General features: G+C 41.0%; 1 protein-coding gene across 5 annotated transcripts in view; it reads left to right on the forward strand.

Annotated features, from left to right (window-relative positions):
- The window catches only part of LOC102571468 (cadherin-7), a 124,295-nt gene that overhangs the window by 70,499 nt on the left and 31,017 nt on the right, over window positions 1-22,779 (forward strand). For 4 of the 5 annotated variants that reach the window (XM_019490613.2, XM_019490612.2, XM_006259038.3 and 1 more), the window contains 3 exons: window positions 4,027-4,194; window positions 5,869-6,056; window positions 22,368-22,621. In XM_019490613.2, coding sequence (XP_019346158.1) covers window positions 4,027-4,194; window positions 5,869-6,056; window positions 22,368-22,621 — 610 coding nt within the window. Of the gene's footprint in view, window positions 1-4,026; window positions 4,195-5,868; window positions 6,057-12,001; window positions 12,157-22,367; window positions 22,622-22,779 lie in introns of those variants that run through there. The other variant, XM_019490614.2, reaches the window with a different exon arrangement.

Here is a 22,779-nt window from a genome sequence, read left to right on the forward strand (position 1 = left end):
TCTTCCAAGATTATTTACCACATCTTTGGATGTGGACAGACATAATGCTGGAACTGTTCCAAGAATGTCACTGATTGGGAACTGTTTCAGTTGTTCCTGGACATGTACACTACTAGTGGTTCTAAACAGAATCCTCACCTTATAGAGAATTGCAGTGTTGCTGCAGAGAGTGCTAGAGTACCAAGACCATCATGCCTTCCGGGGAGGAACTGCCAAGAGCTGGGGGGCACTGTGGTTGCTGAAGGGCTATACATGCTTTGCCCCACTCACTCCCAATATCTCCTTGACTTTTTAACTGCTGCCTTGAAAGCTGTGCTGTCACTTTCACCTCCCTGCTAGAGACCATCCCACGTCAGTATGCCGGGTTTATTTGAGCTGAGAAGGGGAAAGCCACACACCCAACTCCTCTCCTATCAACTCCTTCCCTGTGCCCCAAAAGGGCCTGGGATTCCAGAGTGTAAGGTTGAGTACAGAGGTTACACTTAATGCACTTTAAGCTCATTAAGCCACAATAGAACAGACATTCACGGCACATAAAGCACTTTAAAAATGGCAGTTCCTACTCTAAGTTAACCCTTGATGAGTATATATGAACCTAAAGTGCTTTCTGTTAGAGCACTTTATCAAACATCTGTGCCAGATACCACCAAGGGTTAGCTTAGAGCTCTACTCTAACCTTGGGCAGAGCTCATTTGCTCTGCCTGAGTCCTGGGTCAGCCCTGCCACCGCCTCCCCACCAGCTGTCACTAACCTAACTCAGTGACTGTCTCTGATCCCAGCCTTGCACATAGCCTGGCAGTGGAAGTAGAGTAGGGGAAGGGGAGTTTGTCCCCACAGAGGCCTTGGCCACTTAGTGCACCATAGTGCAGCTGTGGGAAGCAGGGCAGGGCTTCAGGGGAAGAAGTCCAGGTACTTTTTCATGTCAGCCACTACTGCTGGGCTGCTTGGCCAGGGGGTTGCTGTGGGGGAAGGGTTCTGGGGTCTGTGTCCTTGCAGCAGCCTTGTCTGGGTGGGGCCAGCCTCATAGTGGTGACTCTGGTAAGGCTGTTCAAAGAGTTATGGAACACAGGGTGATCCCGAATTACTGGAAGAGGGCTAATGTGGTACCCATTTTTAAGAAAGGGAAGAGGGATGACCCTGTCGACTATAGACTGGTCAGTCTGACTTCAGTCTTGGGAAAAATCTTCAAAAAATTGTCAAGGAGGCCATCAACCACAAATTCTAACTGGCAGGTTATTAAGAAACAACTAGCAAAGCTCTGTCAAGGGGAGGTTATGCCTGACAAATCTGGTCTCCTTCTATGACCACGTAACTATCCAGCTGGATATGCGACATGTGGTTGACATCATCTACCTAGACTTCAGCAAGGGCTTTGATACTGATAGGAAAAATTTAGGCTGGATCTGAGGAAAAATTTGTTTTCATAGATTCATAGATGTTAGGGTCAGAAGGGACCTCAATAGGTCATCAAGTCCAACCCCCTGCAGAGGCAGGAAAGAATGCTGGGTTTAGATGACTCCAGCTAGATGCCTATCTAACCTCCTCTTGAAGACCCCCAGGGTAGAGGAGAGCACCACCTCCCTTGGGAGCCCATTTCAGACTTTGGCCACTCTAACTGTGAAGAAGTTCTTCCTAATATCTAGTCTAAATCTGCTCTCTGGTAGCTGATGGCCATTATTTCTTGTAACCCCCAGGGGCACCTTGGTGAATAAAGCCTCACCAATTCCCTTCTGTGCCCCCATGATGAACTTATAGGCAGCCACCAGGTCGCCTCTCAACCTTCTCTTGCGGAGGCTGAAGAGGTCCAGGTGCCCTAGTCTCTCCTCATAGGGCTTGGCCTGCAAGACCTTAACCATACGAGTGGCCCTTCTCTGGACCCTCTCCAGGTTATCCACATCCCTCTTGAAGTGAGGTGCCCAAAATTGCACGCAGTATTCCAAATGCGGTCTGACCTGTGCCCGATAGAGGGGAATTATCACCTCCTTGGTTCTGTTCGTCATGCATCTGCTGATGCACAATAAAGTGCCATCAGCTTTTCTGATGACTTCGTCACACTGACGACTCATGTTCATCTTGGAGTATACTAGGACTCCAAGATCCCTTTCCACTTCTGTGCCACCAAGCAGGTCATTTCCTAAGCAGTAGGTATGCTGGACATTTTTCCTCCCTAGGTGCAGCATTTTGCATTTCTCCTTGTTGAATTGCATTCTGTTGTTTTCTATTGTCATTGTTCCTGCTGTCCCTGGATGATCCAGGGGTTGTGTGGTGGGAGAGGGCTCCAGAACCACTCCTGCCTATCTCAGCTGGGTTCAGCCAAGGACAACAACAGTAGCAGTAGTTGTGTTCCTCTTCTCCAAGTTCACTTCTGAGCTGGTAGGGAACAACTGGGGGGGGGGGGGGCGTGGGGACCAGGCAGAAAAGAGAAGCCTGTGCATAGCTGCCACAGTCCTGAGATGGTGCAGGCCAGGAGCAGATTTAGAGAACACCCTAAGAGCAGCATCAGGAATTGGGAAGGAGGGGAATGAGTGGGAGGAGAGAAGCTGCTGAGCATGGAGGAGAAAGGAAGGTGTGGCAAGAGTGGGTGAATGAAGGGGATAGGATTCTTACTTTATCTGAGGACTTTAAGTTCCCCTTTGTGCTTCTGTGGTCTGCCTTCCCCAGTTGGGGGATGGGGGACTGAGAGTGGGGGTTTGGACAATAGAGTTCTCATTGTATTTCAGATCAGCCCCTTGGCCTGCATGTAGGGGTACAGTTTGGAATGCCTGGAAGACTGACCAGATAGTGGACATGGAATGCTTTGTGTCCCCATGTAATATTGAGCTGGTTCCCAGAATATAGGCTCAAAATAGTACTTGATTTTCCAATGTGCTTTTGAAACATTCCAGAAATATTAAGGCAGTCTTAAGTGGCCTGTACATTTAGACTTTAGGGCTGAAGAACAGTCAAAAAGCCTGATACTTTGATTCAATCTTTTCAGGTTAGTCTAAGCTGCATAGATAGAACCAATAAGCAAATGAACAGACATTTGCTTTCAATTCTGGAAATGCAGCCACATGCCTGAAGTGGCCCAGGCCAGAAGCCAGGGGGTACTAGAGCATGCCTCCCTGCGTAGTTGGAGCAGACATTTTGGGCCAAGGCTAGCTTGCCCACCCTGAAAAGGGGTGGGGGCTTGCAGGGGAGGTGCAAAGCATCCTGGGATGCTGGGGGACTGTGAGTCAACTTGAATCTGGAGGGGATCTGGGACAGAAGTTCAGTAAGCCGATTTAACCTGAATCAGTTAGGTCTGATTCTACATCCATCCAGATTCTTCTTAAATTAGTTTCATCTATTTTGAAAGTGATTTATGTGCACTGAACTTCCATTGTGTTAAAGATTTAAACTGGTTTCCGATCACTTATACCAGTTTCTGTGTAATTTCTGTCCTTAGCCTTGAGGTTTAAATGTACTTAGAATATTTTAAGTGTTATTTCTGTCCACTCCCTGACTTATTTTCCCAGGATGAGTCTAACTATCGAATAATGTTGAGACAGCCAACTCCTCCTGTTTCTTTCTGGGACTTGCACTCAGGTATGCATGTACATAGATGCTTACCTACCCAGCCAGTGTGTAGTCTACTGAGCATGCTCAATATATGATGACTGTGTTTACATATTCCCATTGCAAGGGTAATGAAATTGTAGACTGTGTGTAGGTGCCAGAATGCTGGATAAATGTCATTTAAGTGCACAAAGTAAAATAGAATTCCACATGGAGCATCAGAGACTCCATGAATCCTCTAGCAACTTGGCTTTTTTTACTGATTTTTTATGAAAGATGCTCAGATCTCACGTTTGTTGGTAACAATATAAAAAAACTTAGCCAAATAGATAGATTGGATACCTTTGGCATTGGAATTTCACATCTGTGTTCTAGAAATGGAGCTACTGGACCATTCAGTCTTATTCCTATACTGTTTCTAAGACAGATTTAATCTTTGTACCAGTTAATAAGTGAAACTACTAATGTAGTATGTTTGATATATTCCAGGTGTTATCAAGACTGCCCTTCCCAACATGGATAGGGAAGCTAAGGACCAATATCTACTTGTCATTCAAGCAAAGGATATGGTTGGGCAAAATGGTGGACTATCTGGGACCACATCTGTTACTGTCACGTTAACGGATGTGAATGATAACCCACCCCGCTTTCCACGTAGTAAGTTGCTCAGAGTCTAGTGAAGTGTATTGCTATTCTACTTGTCCTTATGTTTTGTAAATTATGTACATGTTCACATTTAAGCATATGATCCTCATCTTTGTAAAGTGCTTTGGAATCCTTTGAGGACTAGACATTATTATTTATTTATTATTTTTACATTAAAATAAATATTGTTGTTTTTCTCTAGCCAATATATTTTGGATCAGTTTAAGTGAAGATATGCACAGTGCTAGACATTTATGGATGTCTTTTGCTTTCTTCCTGTCAAAGATAAAAGATATGCATTGAAACGGATCTTTAGCTTTTACTTCTTCGACTTCAGGATGCATAATTCTTAACTTGCTTTTGTACACTTCACATTTCTTTGGCAATTCAGCAAGCTTTTTCTTGTGCAGACAGTCAATGTTTCATAAGTAATCAGTCTTGGAACAACCTGAATACTGTCTACTCTTGATTTACATGCTTTGACCAAGGTGGTTCTTGACTTAACAGAGAAAAGGAAAGAAACAAGCCTATTTGCAGACTTGAGGCACCCTGTTTACAAATAACATTTAATCTCATGCCTTTCTTTCTCCCCATGATGTTTCTGTAAAGTCATTGCTATGGGAAATCAGAATAATGTGCAAAATGTATGCATGTCCATTCTATCTTCATCTCAAGTGGATATGAAAAACACATCTGTCTAAAAGAGAAGGTGAATTAGATTTCCTGCCACCAATTGTTTGAGGTAATAATAAAACAACAGTGAATCTATTTCTGTAGGTGATGTTATTGGCTACATGCTGCATTCACAGATCTCTTCTAGCTGCATTTTATATTACCTTCTACCTGAACAAAGAGGTTAGAATTTTCAAGAAAGATTCTGTTACATTTATTATGTTTGGAGCAAGAACTGAATCCACACACTCAGACCCACTAAGTTTAGAACCTGCTGCTTCAAGACATAAAAGATACCTGTAGTTGGGCCAGGAGGCTGCTCTGATGTGCTGTAATTACAGCACATCAGAGCAGAGTCAATCAAGTCTGCTGTAGCGTGCTAATTAGTCTGCTGTAGCGTGCTAATTAGTGTGCTCCAGCCAGCCTCTGCATCTTGTGTATCAGCATCCCCAAACTTCAAAATGGGGGTGCACTTTAACTAAAGCTCGTATGATGGCTTTAGTGGCAGGGATGCTGATACATGAGATGCTGCGGCATTTTAATTAGAGCAGCTCTTGAAGTCACTCTAATTAAAGGACCTCGCCACCTACAGAGCATGTGTAAAAATGCCCACAGTCATGAAATAAGAATAAACAATGATCTCAGCCATATATTTACCTCCTTTCTTTTATGTAACCTAAAATAAATGGAAGTAAGCAAGGACAAATTTGCTTATTGTCGTGAATCATTGCAGCAACAATTCATTTTAGGACTTCACTTCACATTTTGGAAAGATGCCCACCTAGTCCTTGTGAAATCATCTTCTCAATTCTAGTGGTAAAATTTGGAACAGAGAAAAATAATATCTATAGCATACAAAGCAGTATTTTTCATCTCAAAAGCTTAAAAAAGGAAGCCAATGGTGCCCTCAACAATTTAATGGAGGATTTTACATCCTATTCATTATTTAACATATGTGTTTTATGAAACATACCATGAAAAACTCCAAGTTTAATGACTGTTTTGAATTCACAGGGTCATATCAGTATAATGTTCCAGAATCCTTGCCTGTGGCTTCAGTGGTGGCCAGAATAAAAGCTGCAGATGCTGATGTGGGATCTAATGCTGAAATGGAATATAAAATTGTGGATGGTGATGGCTTGGGAGTTTTCAAAATTACTGTTGACAAAGATACACAGGAAGGAATCATTGCAATTCAAAAGGTAACCTTGTTTTATTATGTTTTATGTGGTGTAGGATTAGTATAATAGGTGGAAGGATGACATTTCATACCGTCAGAGAGGAGTCTTATTTCTAGACAGTCACATCATTAGATCTCATCCTGATTCCAGGGTGTTATTACATTCCTAAACATCATCTGTACTGAAGATTCTTACTATTTTATCCTGAGTCTTGCATTTTTTGTTTTATTGTTTTGCCTAAAAGCTCAACGAACTAGAAGGGTGTATAAGAATTTTAGCTTTCATATCTTTAGCTCTCAATTTGGGGGGAAAAGTTGAAAAATATGAACTAAATTCACACTAAGTGCTCAACATATCGAGTAAAATAAAATGACCCCAAATATGTATATATGCATTTAACTTAAGTTTCATAAGCTGAGATCTGGGTTTTCTGTTTCCCATGGAAAAACGGAAAAAAAACATGGATTTTCCATTTTACCCAAGAAAAACACAGCATTTTCATTTTAACCAAGAAACACACAGATTTTGCTCTTTTGAAAAGAGATCTCTGCAGGCTGACAGCATTTCAGCCTGCAAGGAACTGGGGTGAGTGGGAGGAGGGCATTCAGGCAGGAGGTGCCATGTGCATGTACATGCACATGGCTGCCAAGAGCCTGGAAAGCAGTTCCTGCAAATAAGCCTGGTGGGGAGAGGGGACTGAGGCCCCCATAGGGAAGGAGGGAGTTGGGCAAGGCAGAGCTGGGCTGGGGCTAAAGCTGCTGCCCAGCTGAGTGGTGCATGTGGCTTGTCGTCCAGGGCCACAGTGGGTAGCTGCAGGGCCAGTGGGGACTGGAACGGGGCCAAGGGTGGCTTGCCTGGGGGGCAGAGGAGGGTTGCCATCTCCCTGCCACTGCGCACTCCTGGGGAGTAGGGGGGCACATGCCCCCCAGATCTGTGCATGGGGTGGGGGCAGGCTGCCTGTTGTGGGCTGCAGCTCCCTGCCCTGTTGCCCTTCCCTGGCTCAGTAGGTGGGACACAGCACTGCGGTGCAGAGCGGAGCCGGGAAGGGAAGCTCATTGTCACTGTAAGCTCTGCATTGCCCTGGTGACATGCCCCCTGCCTGCGCTGGAGCAGCGGGAGCAGTGGCTCAGGGCTGTGCCCCTCACTGTTGCCAGGTGGACAGAGGGCACATCTCCAAGGTAGCATGGATCTTGCAGCAGTAGCAAGGAGCTTCCTAGCCTGGCCCTGCTCTGTCTTGCTGCGCTGGATCCCACCCGATGGACTGCAGAGGCCCTGGGGCAGAGCAGCAGGCTGGGGAGCCTGAGCCCACAGCAGGCACCTTGCCCCCATCCCCACCCCCACCCCAAGCACAGATCTGGGGGACATATGCCCCACCTAGCCTCCCAGCATTGCATGCAGTAGTGGGGAGGCACCCCCGTCAGCCACCTGAGCTAGTAGCAGGCAGTCTGCACCAGCCCACCCACAGGCTCCATTATGGCCATGCCACCTGCAGGGGAGGAGAAGGCAGGCTCCCCACTCGAGCCACAGCAGCATCTTGCAGGCAGCAGCTGGGGCTCAGGCGCTTCTGTGGGGAGCAGGGGGCTGCAGATCTGGGTCTCTTGCCCATAATCCTGGCAGCTGGGGGCCCCTTCCAGCAGGGCTGGTGGGGCAGGGCGCTGTGGGTGGGAAGTGAGGGGTGTGGACCCGCATCCTGGTAAGCTAAGAGGGCATGGGGAGCTCTGATTTTCCATCATAAAAATCCCAAAATCAAATACCAAAATGTATAAGTACTTAGAATTTATTGTATTACAGTGATTGAGGCACTGGTAGGCTTCCAAGCTGCTTTAAAATTATATATATTAATAAAACATTGTGTTCATTTGATCCCTATATATATATATATATATATATATATATATATATATATATATATATATATATAGGATGTATACACACACACACACATATATATATGTTCATTTGATCCCTATATATATTCATATTCATTTTAATTGTGGATTTGGGGATTTTATTAGAGAATTTGTGGTTATTTTTATCAGAGGATTTGTGGTTTGTTTGTTGTTTTATCTAGGATCCCTGTTTATAGGCCAATGCCATGCTCTTTAGAGGAAAAAAAGAATTATTACTACAAATTAAAAACTGTAATTTCTATTCAAGTTTCTTAATTTGATCAAAAGCAAAGAATATTGATTCTTTTAGAACAGTTTTAAAAAGCCATGCCATATAATATGTTATGTTTATGTGTATATTTATTTTTCATATAGCATATACTCTTTATTCCAGTATCAACTTTTTATTTTTAATACAAAATAATATTTTAAAAGAGAAGTCATGTTGCAATGAGAAATCAAGTAATTCTAAAACATTCCAAATCAGATGGGAGAGAATATTTTGATATTATTAAATGTTGTTTACTTTTCTTTTCATTCCAAAGCATTTTTTCCTCAAAATAGGCATTGGGGGAGTGGGAGCGGGGAAAGTCTTTTCTGACAGAAAAATATTCTACTGGAAAATGTTATGCTTCTGGTTTTAAAGATTTGGTGTTGGCAATGTGGAGGTCATGGTTTTAGTATGGGATGACACTTTAGTATAGGAGTTGGTAACCAGCAGACCATGGAGTTATTGATTCCAGCTCATGGACCTTGATGTTCTGCAGCATTTGTTGGCAGGGGCTTCAACTGTGGGTGCTCTCCACATGCCACCATGGGGAAAAGCGCTAATGGTGGCCAGGTCCTAGCATCCTTCTTCTCACCTCTGACACAGGGTGGGTCATTTTGGTCTGTGATCAGAAAAGGTTGCCTACCCCTGCTTTAGCATGTATTGTAGGGTTGTGCTGAAGTCCTTCAGTGGTACTTTAGCTTATGCCTAAAGACTTTCTTGAATGGAGGACTATGTTTAGAATTACCACAGGCAATATCATATGCTGCCTGTGTGTTTGCCAAGCATTTACAGCTTCCTCAAGTGTTTCTGTTTCTCGTTCCTCTCTAGTGCATGATTTTCTTTTCTCAAAGAGGGCAAGACTTCAATAGGACTTGTCCTTTAGAAGAAACATTTCCTGCATAATTCCACAATATAGTGGCCAAAACCTGAGATGGGTTGAATACCTCCTGAGAGCTGCAAAGTAATCCTCTCTTTCCACTGAAGTTGGAACAAACTGGAGATATCAGAATCCTCCAAAGAATCAGCCCCCAATACAGCCATTTGATTTGCAGATCATCTCTTTCAAGTCAAAACTGATAAAGTTAGGCTTTCTGCTATTTCTATTTATCACATATTTGAAATATAGCTGATGAAAAGTTAGCCTTTTCTTTGTTCAGCAGCCAAATTCAGTGGGGCTTCTTCAGCTTGCTCATTTAATGTTTCCAAGTACAGCTCTGGAAAAATTATGCCTGTCCTAGAGGGAAAACATTTGTCACTGTCACATTGAACAATATTGAATCAGTCTGGGGTCTCTGATGATCCAAGTTGAGAACTGATTCATACATTTTAATTTTAATATGAGCCTTCAGGCATGGTCTCTGAGGCTCTTGATTTCAAGGTTGCATGGATTGGGGTAAATAACTGGAATTCATTATTACAATAATAATATCTGACATCAGCATTATCAGTATAGTTATATTTATTATTGGGTGCTAACCTGTCCTTTTCCAGTGCTGAATAGCGTTGCATTGAATTGTAAGAAGCCACATTTAAAAAGCTATCAAATTCTGACCTACTCCACTACTTCACTGTGGGCATATCTACACATGCAATTCAAAGCAATAAATAAGCACTGGAGTTCATTGCTCTTGAGCACACTATTTGAACATGCACCCAGGACTGCATCATGCTGAGCCAGGCTGGAGCAGTCCTGACTGGCAGGGGACCTGGGGTGGGAGATTCAGCCTGCCTGTGCAGGGCTCCTCCTGCCTGGCTCAATGTGCTGTGGTTGGCTGGCTCATGAGGATACTCTAGTGTGGGGCTAGTCAGCAGACAGCCCCCACACTGAAGCACCCACATGCCCCTAGCAAGCCATGTCAGCATCTACATATGTGGTGCCTCAGAGTAAAACACTCTGCAGCAAGGTAGTACAAATATTTACTGAGGAATGTATTTGCTGCAGAGTTTATTAGTTTACTGCAGCATAATAACCCTGCACATGAGACGTTTACTGCAGAGCTAATTAGTCAACTCCACAGTAAATATACTTTGTAGCTACATCCCCAGTTAATTGTTTTTTAAACCTGCCTGGAGCCAAAAGTCATAATTCAGAAGTGCTGTAATCTTCTGGCACAGGAAGTCAGGTCTTTTCCTTTTGTGGGATGATCTGAGGACCTACCCATTTTCCTTCTTTTGGCACCTTTATCTGGTCTCATCCACATGGGTGCAATGTATTCTTGCTGCTTACAGCTAGCTCAAGAACCTCTGCATCATATGCAATTGTGCCAGGGAATTTAGGTATGGGTAAGAATATAGTACTGCTTGTGTATCCCACATGTACAGCTGAAAAGTTCTCCTTGCTGTTTATTAAAATGATATAAAGAACCTTAACTGGGGAGGAGGAAAGGATATAGAGGACACTGGCCACAAGCTGCAGGGTTGCATTTCACTTTTCAGTTCCCCTCTACTGAAGTCTACTTGTGTAGTAATTAAATAGTTGGGGCTGCATAGAGGCCGATTGAAATTCAAGCACAATGAATAATGTAGTAGCTTAATATAGGAACAGCCAGATGGTGTCACTGCACGGTAACATGTGCGCTGCAGTAAGTGAGGAAATATGTCTGAAACCAAAAATATCTCTTAGCAGTGTTATGCTACTAACCACATGAAGTATTCTACAACCATGAGTGCAAGTCACGACCTCCTTCCCCTTCCATGCTTCTAAAAACAGATTACACATTAGAGTTCATCAATGTCAAGGTAAAGATTTCTGAAAAGGGAAATGCATGTATAATGGTACAGCTTTGCTTTTGCACAATCACACATTCAAATCACATACATGAGCATGGGAAGCACCTAGCTGCTCACTTATCAAAGCACCAATGCACTCATTTCTGTGCATGGATTTCTCATTAAAGCTTGGGTCCCTGTTGACTACTGTATGCAAACTGTGGATTCAATGTTCAGGTTTTCTCAAGAAACAGTTTTAGAGACACTTTTGCAATACTGGCCTCATTACTAGAAGTCAAAAACTTGCTTTTAAATAACTATTATGTAGAACTTAAGAGATCAACATCTTAAGAAATGAGATTTAAGAACAAAGTAAAACTTGCATACACTGAGGGTGTGTCTACAAAAGACACTATGAGTGCAGTGGATTAATTCTACTGTGCATTAACACGACAGGCAAAACCCGATTACAGCGCATTAAGGTAGTACTTTTGAGGAAGGTAGTTATACTTTGAGGAAGAAGTTGAGCAGATATTTGGAAAGGGTAGATACAGAGATAATGATCCCATGACTAGGAAACTGATATAGTTGTGTGTTCCTTAAAATTCCATGCATGTAATGGATTTTGTCTATTTGATATGTATATTAAATCAATATCAGCTTCAGGAAAATTAACACAGTGATGCTCAACCTTTTTGGCCTTATGGGCCTAATGAGTGGCATCGGGTCCCAGGCTAGATCCTGCATGTGGGATCAGTGTGCAGGGTCAGTTTATGGATGTAACCTGCTACATGCTGGCCTGACCCCACATGTATTGGATGCAACAGCAGAGCAACCCCATGCACCAGCCCAAACCTCTGCATTGGAACTGTCCATGGATAGGCCCCCACATGCAGGTGCTGTCTGGCATGTGGGTTCATGTTATCTAGCCTTTGGGGCTCCCCACAAGTCTACAAATTTGGCAGCAATTAATTGCCATAGCTATTAGTCCCAGAACATTTTTTTTTTTGGGGGGGGGGGGGGCGGGGGTTCTACAGCCTTGGCAATTAATGTTACTACAGCTTCCACTTTTTCCCTGCCACCAAATTTTCAGAACCGTGAGGACTCCCGTGAGCTGGATGACATGTCTCTGTTGGCTGTAGGTTGAGCACCACTGATGTATGACAGCACATCTCTTCTCTGCACCCAGTATACAAGCATTCCAACAAGGATTGCAGTCAAGAGAAAAAAAAGTGTAATGTTGTACTCTAAGGTATTATTCATTAAAAGTAAAGCTTATGGGACCTATGCTGCTTTTATATATTCAGTTTCAGTCCTGCCAAATTCGGAATTACTTGGGGTTACACAGGTATGGCTGCAATTTCTATCTGAACCTACAGGCTCATTTTGGGGAAACTTTCTTCTTTGTGACAAGAAATGCATGGGAAAGACAAGCCATCTACCATGTTGGCGTACAGCTTCTCTTATGGTTTATGCTGTCATGACAGGACTGGAGAACACATGCCACAGAACATGCTGAGACTACTGCTGCTTAACACCCCTTACCAATGTTCATTGCTTAGGTAGAACCCTTGCCATGACTCAAAAGTATTTGGCTGGTCCCAAAGTGAGGCAATTTTTTAGAGCAGCTTGGCTCTCTCTATATTTCCCTGTTCTCTAGAGTATTAGGAGAGTTGGGCAACATTTTTTTTCTCACTGGCACTTTGACCTTCGTGCAATAGAGAGCAAGATGTATGCAAGACTGCTAATCAAAGCAATTAAGAAATTTTGCAAATAGACCAGTGATAACTCCAAAGTTTTCCTTTCCCTGAAAACTTTGGAAACACCTCCTTCAGTTCAGGTCACCCCCTTCAGTTCATTATGAAGAGATAGGAAAAAGGTCCTCAAACCCTTAATGTACGTGCATGTGGTGTATTATCCCCCTACAACCCAGCCAATACTTCTGAATTATAATTGTGTGAATGAGACAAGCATTTGATATCTAAATGAATTTGAAACATGTGACTGCAGGGCTTTTTTTTTTTTTTTTAAACCTGTAGGAAGGAAGTTCTTGGGATAGGAGCCATGTCTTCTACAGACAAGAGCATACATTTGTGGGTTTTTTGGTCCACTGAAATCAATGGATCCTTTACTGTTAATATCAGTGGGGCCTGGCTTTCCTGTAATAATAATTAGTAATATTAGTATTGAAGCACATATGTTAATGTTCATTTTAAAAAACCTGTCCACTTTACCTAGTAATATGATTTGATATTTACTCAAACAGAGGCTTTTTTTGGTGGAGGGGGGACTTTTGGAAGAGAAGCATAGTTTTCTTACTGATAAAGCAATTTTAGAAAATATGTTGTATTCAATAGCAGATCTAGACTTAAAAAAATCATCTAAATGTGAAATGCTAGCTTGATTAATTAAGACTCAAATATCCGCAGAGCAGACCTACTATTTCAAGATGCCTGTGCAAAATTGTTCTCATATAACTTCAAAGTAAGTCTTCTCTGGCTGACTGACACAACCTGATCCTTATCAGGTTTCTATTTGTGTGTGTAAAATACTTGCATTCAGTTTTGCAAAGACCATCATACATAGGCATTCTACTAAATTCAGGCCTTAGGATAGATGGGGAAATAAGACATCATGTGAATTTATTCCATTATTTTCATGTTTATTTTGGTTTCAAATATGAAAAGATTGTCTGTTCATGAATTATAATGAATTGTTAAGCTTACAGTAAAAAAAATGGCAACAGTAAAACACAGTAAGAAAACAATCAAACCAGCTAGCTAGCTAATAGATAACAAAGCCAATTTTATCTATCCTTCTTTTATCTAAAAAACACACCCCTCTCTAGAAGTCCTATAAACTACTTGCTTTTAAAAATATTGATAATAGTAGGAAGACGGGAATATGTAAGGGTATGCATACTACTTTTAAGTATACATCATGCTTAAAGGCCTGGTAAGACTTAGTTGGACTTCAGATTAAGATGTTAATACCTAGAGGTCTTGAATACTAGTTGAACTGTGGTCATGTCTGATTTTGGCTAGTGAGAGGTACTTATAAGCAAGTGTCTTCTAGTAGTCTCATTCATCTTCAATTTCCCTTTCTACGCAGCTTGATACCAGTATCACTACCCAGAAGAAAATATGTGACAATAAGTAATGCAAAGTAGTTTAATATATACATAAATTGCCCATTAAGGCTAAGTACAGACAGTCAAAAAGCCTGAGGCTAACTTTATTCAATCTTTGCAGGTCAATCTAAGCTGCATAGATTGAACTAATAAGCAAGTGAACAGGCTTTCACTTTTGATTCTGGAAATGTAGCCACATGCCTACAGTGGACCAGGCCAGAAGCTTAGGGGGCGGCGCTAGAGCATGACTCCCTGCTCAGCTGGAGCAGACAGGTTGGGTCAAGATTAGCTCACTCACCCTGTGAGGGGGGATTTGCAGGGTACAAAGCATCCTGCAATGCTGGGGGACTGTGAGTTGAATTGAATCTGGAGGGGTTCTGGTACAGAAGTTCAATAAACCAATTTAACCTAAATCACTTCAGTCTGATACTACATCCATCCAGGTTTATTTTAAACTGTTTTTGGCCATTTTGAAAGCAGTTTATGTGCACTGAAGCCATGTTCAGACATGCTTGGATACTTGGTTCAGCAGAGACAGCTAGCAATGGCACACTTCATGCCACAACTAGTTGTCCCTGGGGAACGCCCTTGTCATGCACCCTCTGGTGTGCAACAAGTTATCCTGGGTGGGGTAGGGGAGGCAGGGACCAGCAGTGGGCTTATCTGGGATGCTGGGGGCCTCCTAGGGTTGCAGTTGTGTTGCTCCTGCCACATGGAGCCTGGCTGGCAGCAGAGTGTGGTTTCAGCTGACCAGGCTCCGGCTTTGGGCAGCACATACTGCCCGTGTGTACCACCTCACTTTTTTATTTTTTTATTTGGGGGTGGAGGGGGGTTATCTCAGGATATCCAGGAGTAAAAAAATCCACCTCACTACTTCCTTGCAGCGTAGAGAACAAAGGAACATGTGGTATGTGGTGCTGCAGACATGTCTGCTGTGCCATGTACCGCACAGCTGCATTCATCTGGACACAGCCTGAACTTCTGTTGTGTTACAGATTTTAACCAGTTTCTGATCACTTCTCCTGGTTTATGTGTAACTTCTGTCCCTAGCCTAAGGGTACTTGCAGATGTAACAAAACCCCCAAAACCAAACAGTGCTTTACTTTAAACTCAGTACTTTCCTGTGCCAAGCCCCACACATGCCCTGAAGAGGCAGCATATTACTTCAACCTGGCTTGCCTGACGACTATAAAGATTAGGCACTTCAGTGGGGCTTTTTGGGGACTTTTATCTAATAGCTGATTGAATCAGCTTTAGCTAAAATAGCCAAAAAGCCCCGCTGAAGCACCCAATCTCTACAGACACTGCAGAGCCAGGTTGAGTAACATGCTGTTTCGTCTAGTAAAGTGTGCTTTTGGGAGGGTTTTCAAACATCTGCAAGAGATTATTTCAAAACCTGAGCTAGTTCTAAAAGTAATACAGATAATTATAAAAATAGGAGGGTTTTATGAGTAAGCCTTTGAGTGAAAAGCTATCTTTCTATTAGTGTTAAACACTATTTTTTTCCATCTAGAAAATTTGCTTTCAATTCTGTAGAGTTTACAATGTAAGAACTTGAGCCTTCCATGGTTCCTTTGAGATATAATGTGCATTTGTTTGATGTACTGCAGTTTTCAATATAAGACCTCAACTGAGCTTAAAAATGGGATTTTCACCTCTGCAAAGTACATTATTACAAAGTTACCATACAGTAAAAAATGAGCATTACAAAAATGGGCTCTGTGTGAAGGATAACTGCATATCTGGCTTCTGTGATATGGATGACTTGTTTTGTAATTTCCTTCAGAAAGGACAAAATCCTTACCCCTCAAAAGAAAAAAAAAAAGATGAATTGGGCCTGCATAGGATCTAATCAGATAACACTAATGCACAGATATTAATGAAGCTGTCAAGCTCCATTCACTATACTGAAGGAAGAACTAAACTATACACTGTCCTTTTAACCTTCAGCACTAATGTAGTGATTTGTAAGCTGTTGGCTTGGTATTCCATTATCGGAATATGTGCTTTTGTTATAGGTTGCACTAATGAAGGGATGATCTGATGACCAGTTAAATGATGTTTCTGTATAAAAGCAGCATCAACAGTAATTAGATTAAAAAAGAACAAAAAAAAAAGCACAAAGACCTTTTCAGTATACTTTTGCTGTCTTTCATTACTTACTGTCTTTAACATGAAGTATCTTCTTCATTCTCTGTAGTGAAAGTTAACCTTTACTGAACACACATTTATTTCAGATTAGTAACATTAATCATTGCTTATATCACATAACTCTCCCAAATTACCTCCCAAATATGGGTGCATCTACACCTTGGCCTACAGTGATTTAGTGATGCACTATGTCACAGTATGGCAATGTAGCAGACACATGTGTCTACACATTATTGTCAGCTACGTCACCATAGCGGTGTGCTCCCCCATTTTAACCTGCTGCTATGGTGATGTAGAGGCAAATTCTAACCATGCACCATATGTGTATTTACTGTGCCATACTTGGAAGTACTAAAGCATGGTGTCATAGCAATGTCTGCATACATGCCCTATATGACAATTATCTGCCCTAAAACTTGACATACACGATACACATGCCATTCATGGAAATTTGGGAGGGGACTAGCTGTTATATGACATGCCATAGACCTCAGCATAGGCCCCAGCTTGCCCCCAGTTCTTGGAAGCACTGTACTGCAACACAACATGCTTGCTCCACACATTAAACCTCTAAATAGAAATAATATAGCTGCTTTAAAGCCATGCTGTCCACATGACAGCAATCCCGTATGAAATTAAGTGTATTTAAATGAACCATTCACTGTTCTAAAGTGGCTACATTACCACCAGTTCAGGGTTTGACATGCTAATTGTAGGTGTGTCATACTTCATGACGCTATCTATACCTTGGTCCTGAGGTGATGCAGATATGCTTTAGTCTTAGATTTATAGATTCATAGATGTTAGGGTCAGAAGGGACTTCAATAGATCATTAAGTCCGACCCCCTGCATAGGCAGGAAAGAGTGCTGAGTTTAGATGACCCCAACTAGATGCCTATCTAACCTCCTCTTGAAGACCCCTAGAGTAGGGGAGAGCACCACCTCCCTTGGGAGCCCATTCCAGACTTTGGCCACTCTAATTGTGACGAAGTTCTTCCTAATGTCTAGTCTAAATCTGCTGTCTGCTAGCTTATGGCCATTATTTCTTGTAACCCACAGGGGTGCCTTGGTGAGTAAAGCCTCACCAATTCCCTTCTGTCCCCCCATGATGAAATTATGGGCAGCCAGAAGGTCACCTCTCAACCTTCTCTTGCGGAGGCTGAAGAGGTCCAGGTGTCCTAGTCTTTCCTCATAGGGCTTGGCCTGCAAGCCCTTAACCATATGAGTGGCCCTTCTCTGGACCCTCTCCAGGTTATCCTCATCCTTCTTGAAGTGCAGCGCCCAAAATTGCAAGCACTATTCCAACTGCGGTCTGACCAGCGCCCGATAGAGGGGAATTATCACCTCCTTGGTTCTGTTCATCATGCATCTTCTGATGCACAATAAAGTGCCATTAGCTTTCCTGATGACTTTGTCACACTGACGACTCATGTTCATCTTGGAGTCCACTAGGACTCCAAGATCCCTTTCCGCTTCCGTGCCACCCAGCAGGTCATTTCCTAGGCAGTAGGTATGCTGGACATTTTTCCTCCCTAGGTGTAGCACTTTGCATTTCTCCTTGTTGAATTGCATTCTGTTGTTTTCTGCCCATATGTCCAACCTGCCCAGGTCTGCTTGTAGTTGTTCCCTGCACTCCAGCGTGTCCACTTCCCCCCACAGTTTTGTGTCATCTGCAAACTTGGACAGAGTACACTTCACTCCCTCGTCCAAGTTCCTGATGAAGACATTGAAGAGTATCGGTCCAAGGACCGAGCCCTGCGGGACCCCACTGCCCACACCCTTCTAGGTCGATACTGACCCATCCACTACAACTCTCTGGGTACGACCCTCTAGCCAATTCGCCACCCACCAGACCGTGCAGTCATCCAAGTCACAGCCTCTTAACTTGTTCACCAGTATGGTGTGGGATACTGTATCGAAGGCCTTTCTGAAGTCAGGAGTAGGGGTTGACTAGTAAACGACGTCAACCCCTACTCCTGTGTCCAGGTGTTTTGTTCTGTCTTAGTTCTGAAAGAGTCAGTAGTAGTACTTCTAGTATTAGGTATAAGGCCAGCATTGAATAGTGACACCAAGATAATAAAAGGATGTCTCTGCTCGAGTCTAACTAGACCAGACAAACAACAGAAATCTCCCCACATAATAGCAATCATTGGACAGATGGGAAATTGAGAACAGAGAAATTAAGTGATTTATCCAAGGTTAACTGGGAGGATTGTGAAAGCTCCAAACCAAAGCTCCACCAAATACTTAAAACAAAAGACTTTCTATTGTGAGAATGTTCATTGAAGTCTGGGTGGAAATGCATATGGTAAAACAAATGTTTTATCCCTATTGTGGATAAATTTAGACAGTGAATTTGAAAAGCTGTTCCCATAGTTTTCTGATCACCGTTTTACTATCTATGCAATCACCAATTGTATTTCTTCAGTTGTTGAGAAATTGCTGGTTTTTTTAAATATATGAATGCCATTGGCTCATTGTTCACATTGTTTTTCCTGCCAAGGCCATTTGATTATACTTTAATAAAAGAATCAAGTAGTAATGGTTTTGAAGAGTGCCCCCCAACATTTAATCAATGTAACATGTTCATCTCACAAATAATTTTTAATCAGAGTCTGGTATTTCTGTAATTTTATACACGTTTAATAATAAAGTGATTAAAAATGTAGACCTGTTTATTTCTGTTATATTGTTATGTTGAAAATATACTATTTCAAGGTGCTTTCTTCTAAAGTAGGCAGGATACACCAGATCAACAACACAGATTGTGGTATGAGTATGTTCTGAATTTGGAACATTTCATGATTAATTTTTTCCTATAAAGCTACTATTTAATCTGTTGCCTTCTTCAGAGGTCTGGGTCCTTATTTGGCAAAGTACTTAAGCCCGTCATATTTAACTTAAATAATGTGAGGTATCCCATCTTTATGTTGTAATGGTCTAATGTAAGTCCATGGAAATCTGGCTTCCATACAATCGCTTTAAGCATGGATTTAGGTTGTGTTTAAAATGCACAAGTTTAAATATTTTATATTAAAATTGCAATAATGTACATTTTTAAATATTTTAATTTTTTTTTTCTTTTTGAGCTGTGGGTCAAGTGTCAGAAGCTGGCAGGACCCTGGAAAGGTTGGCATCATGAAGAACTACAATTCTAGACAGGCATTAGTTGTCTTCTAGTCTCAACATTTCTCTTCCACAAATGTATTCAAAGCTAACAATTATTATTGTATTTATTTTATTTTTATATTTTTTAAAATGTTTGTTTACTATGTTTTTTTAATATGGGCTTGCTCTTGAAAGGTGATGAATATAATTGATTTACAATTTTCCAGGGGAACAACTGATTATTATACACATCCAAAGCATTCCAGAACATGAGTTCTATTGAAACTTCTGGGCAGGAACTTTCCTTATTTCATGGAATGTCATCTGTTGGTCAGCCCAAGGACAAAGCTGCCAAGGGACACAGTCATGGAACTAGCTGCTAAGCATCAAGATTATTTTTTTATTTATTTTAGTTTCCTTCAAATGATTTCTTCTACAAGTTTTCCTTCCAAGGGGGGGGGGGGGGGAGAAAATATGAATTCTTGACTCATTCCAAGTAGAAACAAATTATTTTTTTTAAGGAGGCAAATGCCTTTCTTCTGTTCAACTTTTAGGTTGAACATTCAATGGAAGATGCTTAGTGGCCTTTGGTCCCACTGATTTTTTTTAGATGAAAGTCTCCAGCATCTTAGAGATGCATAGTGCCTTGCAGGATTCACAATCCACAAGAAAAATTTATGAGCAGAATTTTCTTTAAAATGTGTTATTAATTTTGGGACAGATTGGAACAGAAGTGTAATGTATGTTGCCAAAAACATAGATATTTTTAAATTATAGAGTATTTGATTAGCAAGGATCCCAAAGTAATTGTTATTAGCATTGAATGTCGTATGACCACATTACCCTCATAAACAGGCTTGTAGAACATATATAAATAATATCTACTTTGTGGCTAAGTAATCAAGTATAATGAAGTACCTCCCTTTTTATGAATATGTATTTTACTTACCATTTACTGTTTAGCATTAAATCCTGGAGTACTTCTGTATTATTCTATATTGTATATTACTGTCAAAACACAGGATGTCCATCTCTGCCGTAAGCAGAAGAAAATGGAAAAAGGTACATTGCAAATTGTTACAAGTGAAAATTGTTGATTGGCAAATCTGAGGCCTTTGAAGTCATTAACAAGTTCTAATTTAAATCATCCTTATTCTCAACATAGTGGCATTAATACTTGTACAAGTTAGTATTAGAATCAGACTTTTTTTTTTTACATGACATGTCCTGGTTTGAATTATACTTTATAGCATTTATTTGTGGGTACATTTTTCATTAAAACAGACTTCCTTCTGAACTTCTTTTCCTTATGCACTGTGGTGGAATAAATAACTGCTGTAAAACAGTAGTTGTGTTGGGCAGTACTATCCTACAATGAAGTTAATTAGTTTACTCTGGCCTAATAGCACTGCTTGTGTACATGGTAACATTTTACTGCAGAACTGATTAGGCAACTCCACAGTAAGTGTCTCATATAGATTCACCCAATAATCATTTAAATATACACAATGTTAACTGCTTTGCTTGTGGTCATTTTAGCAGAAACATCTAGGTTCTTTGTTTATTTTTAAATCCATAATTGCCACTGTCCCCCACCTACCTGCCTGAGCTGTACCTCTATGGTACCTATACCTTTATATAATTTGGTTATGTGGCAGTTTAGTTATGGACAGCTGCATCATATTAAAACATGAAAAATAGGGACAGGACACATCCAACTGAAAGCAATGTGCCCATATATTAAATGGGTGCTGTCCTATTAATGGGATTATTCACTTTTAAATCTAGCTTTAAAAATATTTATATTCTAATTTACATAAAGCTACCATAGAGTTTCTTGTCTGCCATATGAGAGTGCTGAAAATCCAGAGCCCTGCCTGCGGAATTTTTGTCCAGTTTGCCTCAGAGTACACAAAACACGTAATATATTTATTCTCAACAAACCCCTTCCTCCATCCTCTCCATGACTGCCTTCAGAATTAAATTTCCTTCAGTTGTATGGCACTTGTATTAGGAAATGAGAAGAATTTTTGTGCTTTTGCAGGCTTGTTGTTCTCTTTGTAACCCTGATGCTCAGCATATGATATCAATTGCTTTATTGCCCTATTTCCATAATAGCTTTCAGTTATCTTATCACCATACAAAATATTACCCACAGTGTCCTACACTACACAGGAGCCATGCTTACAATTACTTTGTAGCTCCTGGATGTTTTGTGCGCCTTATACCATTGTGAATTCAAACAGAGGTTGTGATACAGAATAACTGTACTTTTTTCTATAATAAAAATAGAAAAAGAGTCCAGTTATATTTCAAAATAAGATCAAAAGAACTGGTTTTATGCCAATGCTAGCAGTGCTCAGAATAACTATCTGGAAGTTAAAACTTGGGTTTTATCCCTGATTCAACAAAACATTTCTAATTTTAAACATTTGCATATCCATAATCAAGGAAGTAGTGTACTTCAACATGAATTTTACAGAAGTTAAGTTCTTTTTTAACATAATAGGGGCATTTTTGTTTCTTTAGGTTTATTCACATTAAGTAAAATTGATGAAATTTGGACAAAACACCCATTGACTTCAATTGGAGCAGAGTTAGGTCATGCTGAATACTCTTGAAATTCCCATTCATACAAGATAGTGTGCTTTATTTATTCTAAAAAGTATGCATTACGTCATTGTGCTTACACATTTGCTTCTCACTGTATCCTCTTGCCCCATTTTGGTTAAGCAGCACATTACTTCTCTGCAATTTTTCCCATTTCACTTGACATTTGCACATTTTATGTATTAAATGAATGCACATATAACAAAATACATTTAGTATCTTATTGCCTGCCTTAAAAGCCTGCTTTAAAATCAATTAAAGTATTATGGATTGGACTAAGAAAGATACTGAAAATAACATTCTGAGAAAGCTAAAAATTAGCGTATGCTGTGATGTCAGTCAAAAATGCTCCCTGGATACTAGTGCTAGAGTTCTTTATATACTCACTGGCAGTTGTAAGTGAAACATTTTTTTCTGAGCTATTTAATTTTTAATTAAATTTCCAAATAACTTTCTCTTTATAGGAGCTGGATTTTGAAGCAAAGACAAGCTATACCCTGAGGATAGAAGCAGCAAATATGCACGTTGACACTCGGTTTCTAAGCCTGGGACCTTTCAGTGATATGACAACGGTGAAGATAATTGTAGAGGATGTGGATGAGCCCCCAGTTTTTACCTCAAGATTATATTCCATGGTGGTGTCTGAAGCAGCAAAGGTTGGCACCATCATTGGAACAGTAGCAGCCCATGACCCAGATGCCTCAAACAGTCCTGTCAGGTATTTCTAAAGTTTGGTTGCTTGTTTGCCCTTTGATTTAAGGCTGTTCATGTTATTGCAGGATTTATTCATTTACACTAGGAGGAAATAGTTGGCCTTTTCACTCTCAGCATGAGCCTGTGCTGTTCTAAAAGTAGTCTTATTTGGACTTTTGAATT

This window comes from Alligator mississippiensis, chromosome 3 (assembly GCF_030867095.1).
Source record: "Alligator mississippiensis isolate rAllMis1 chromosome 3, rAllMis1, whole genome shotgun sequence".
Lineage (NCBI taxonomy): Eukaryota > Metazoa > Chordata > Crocodylia > Alligatoridae > Alligator > Alligator mississippiensis.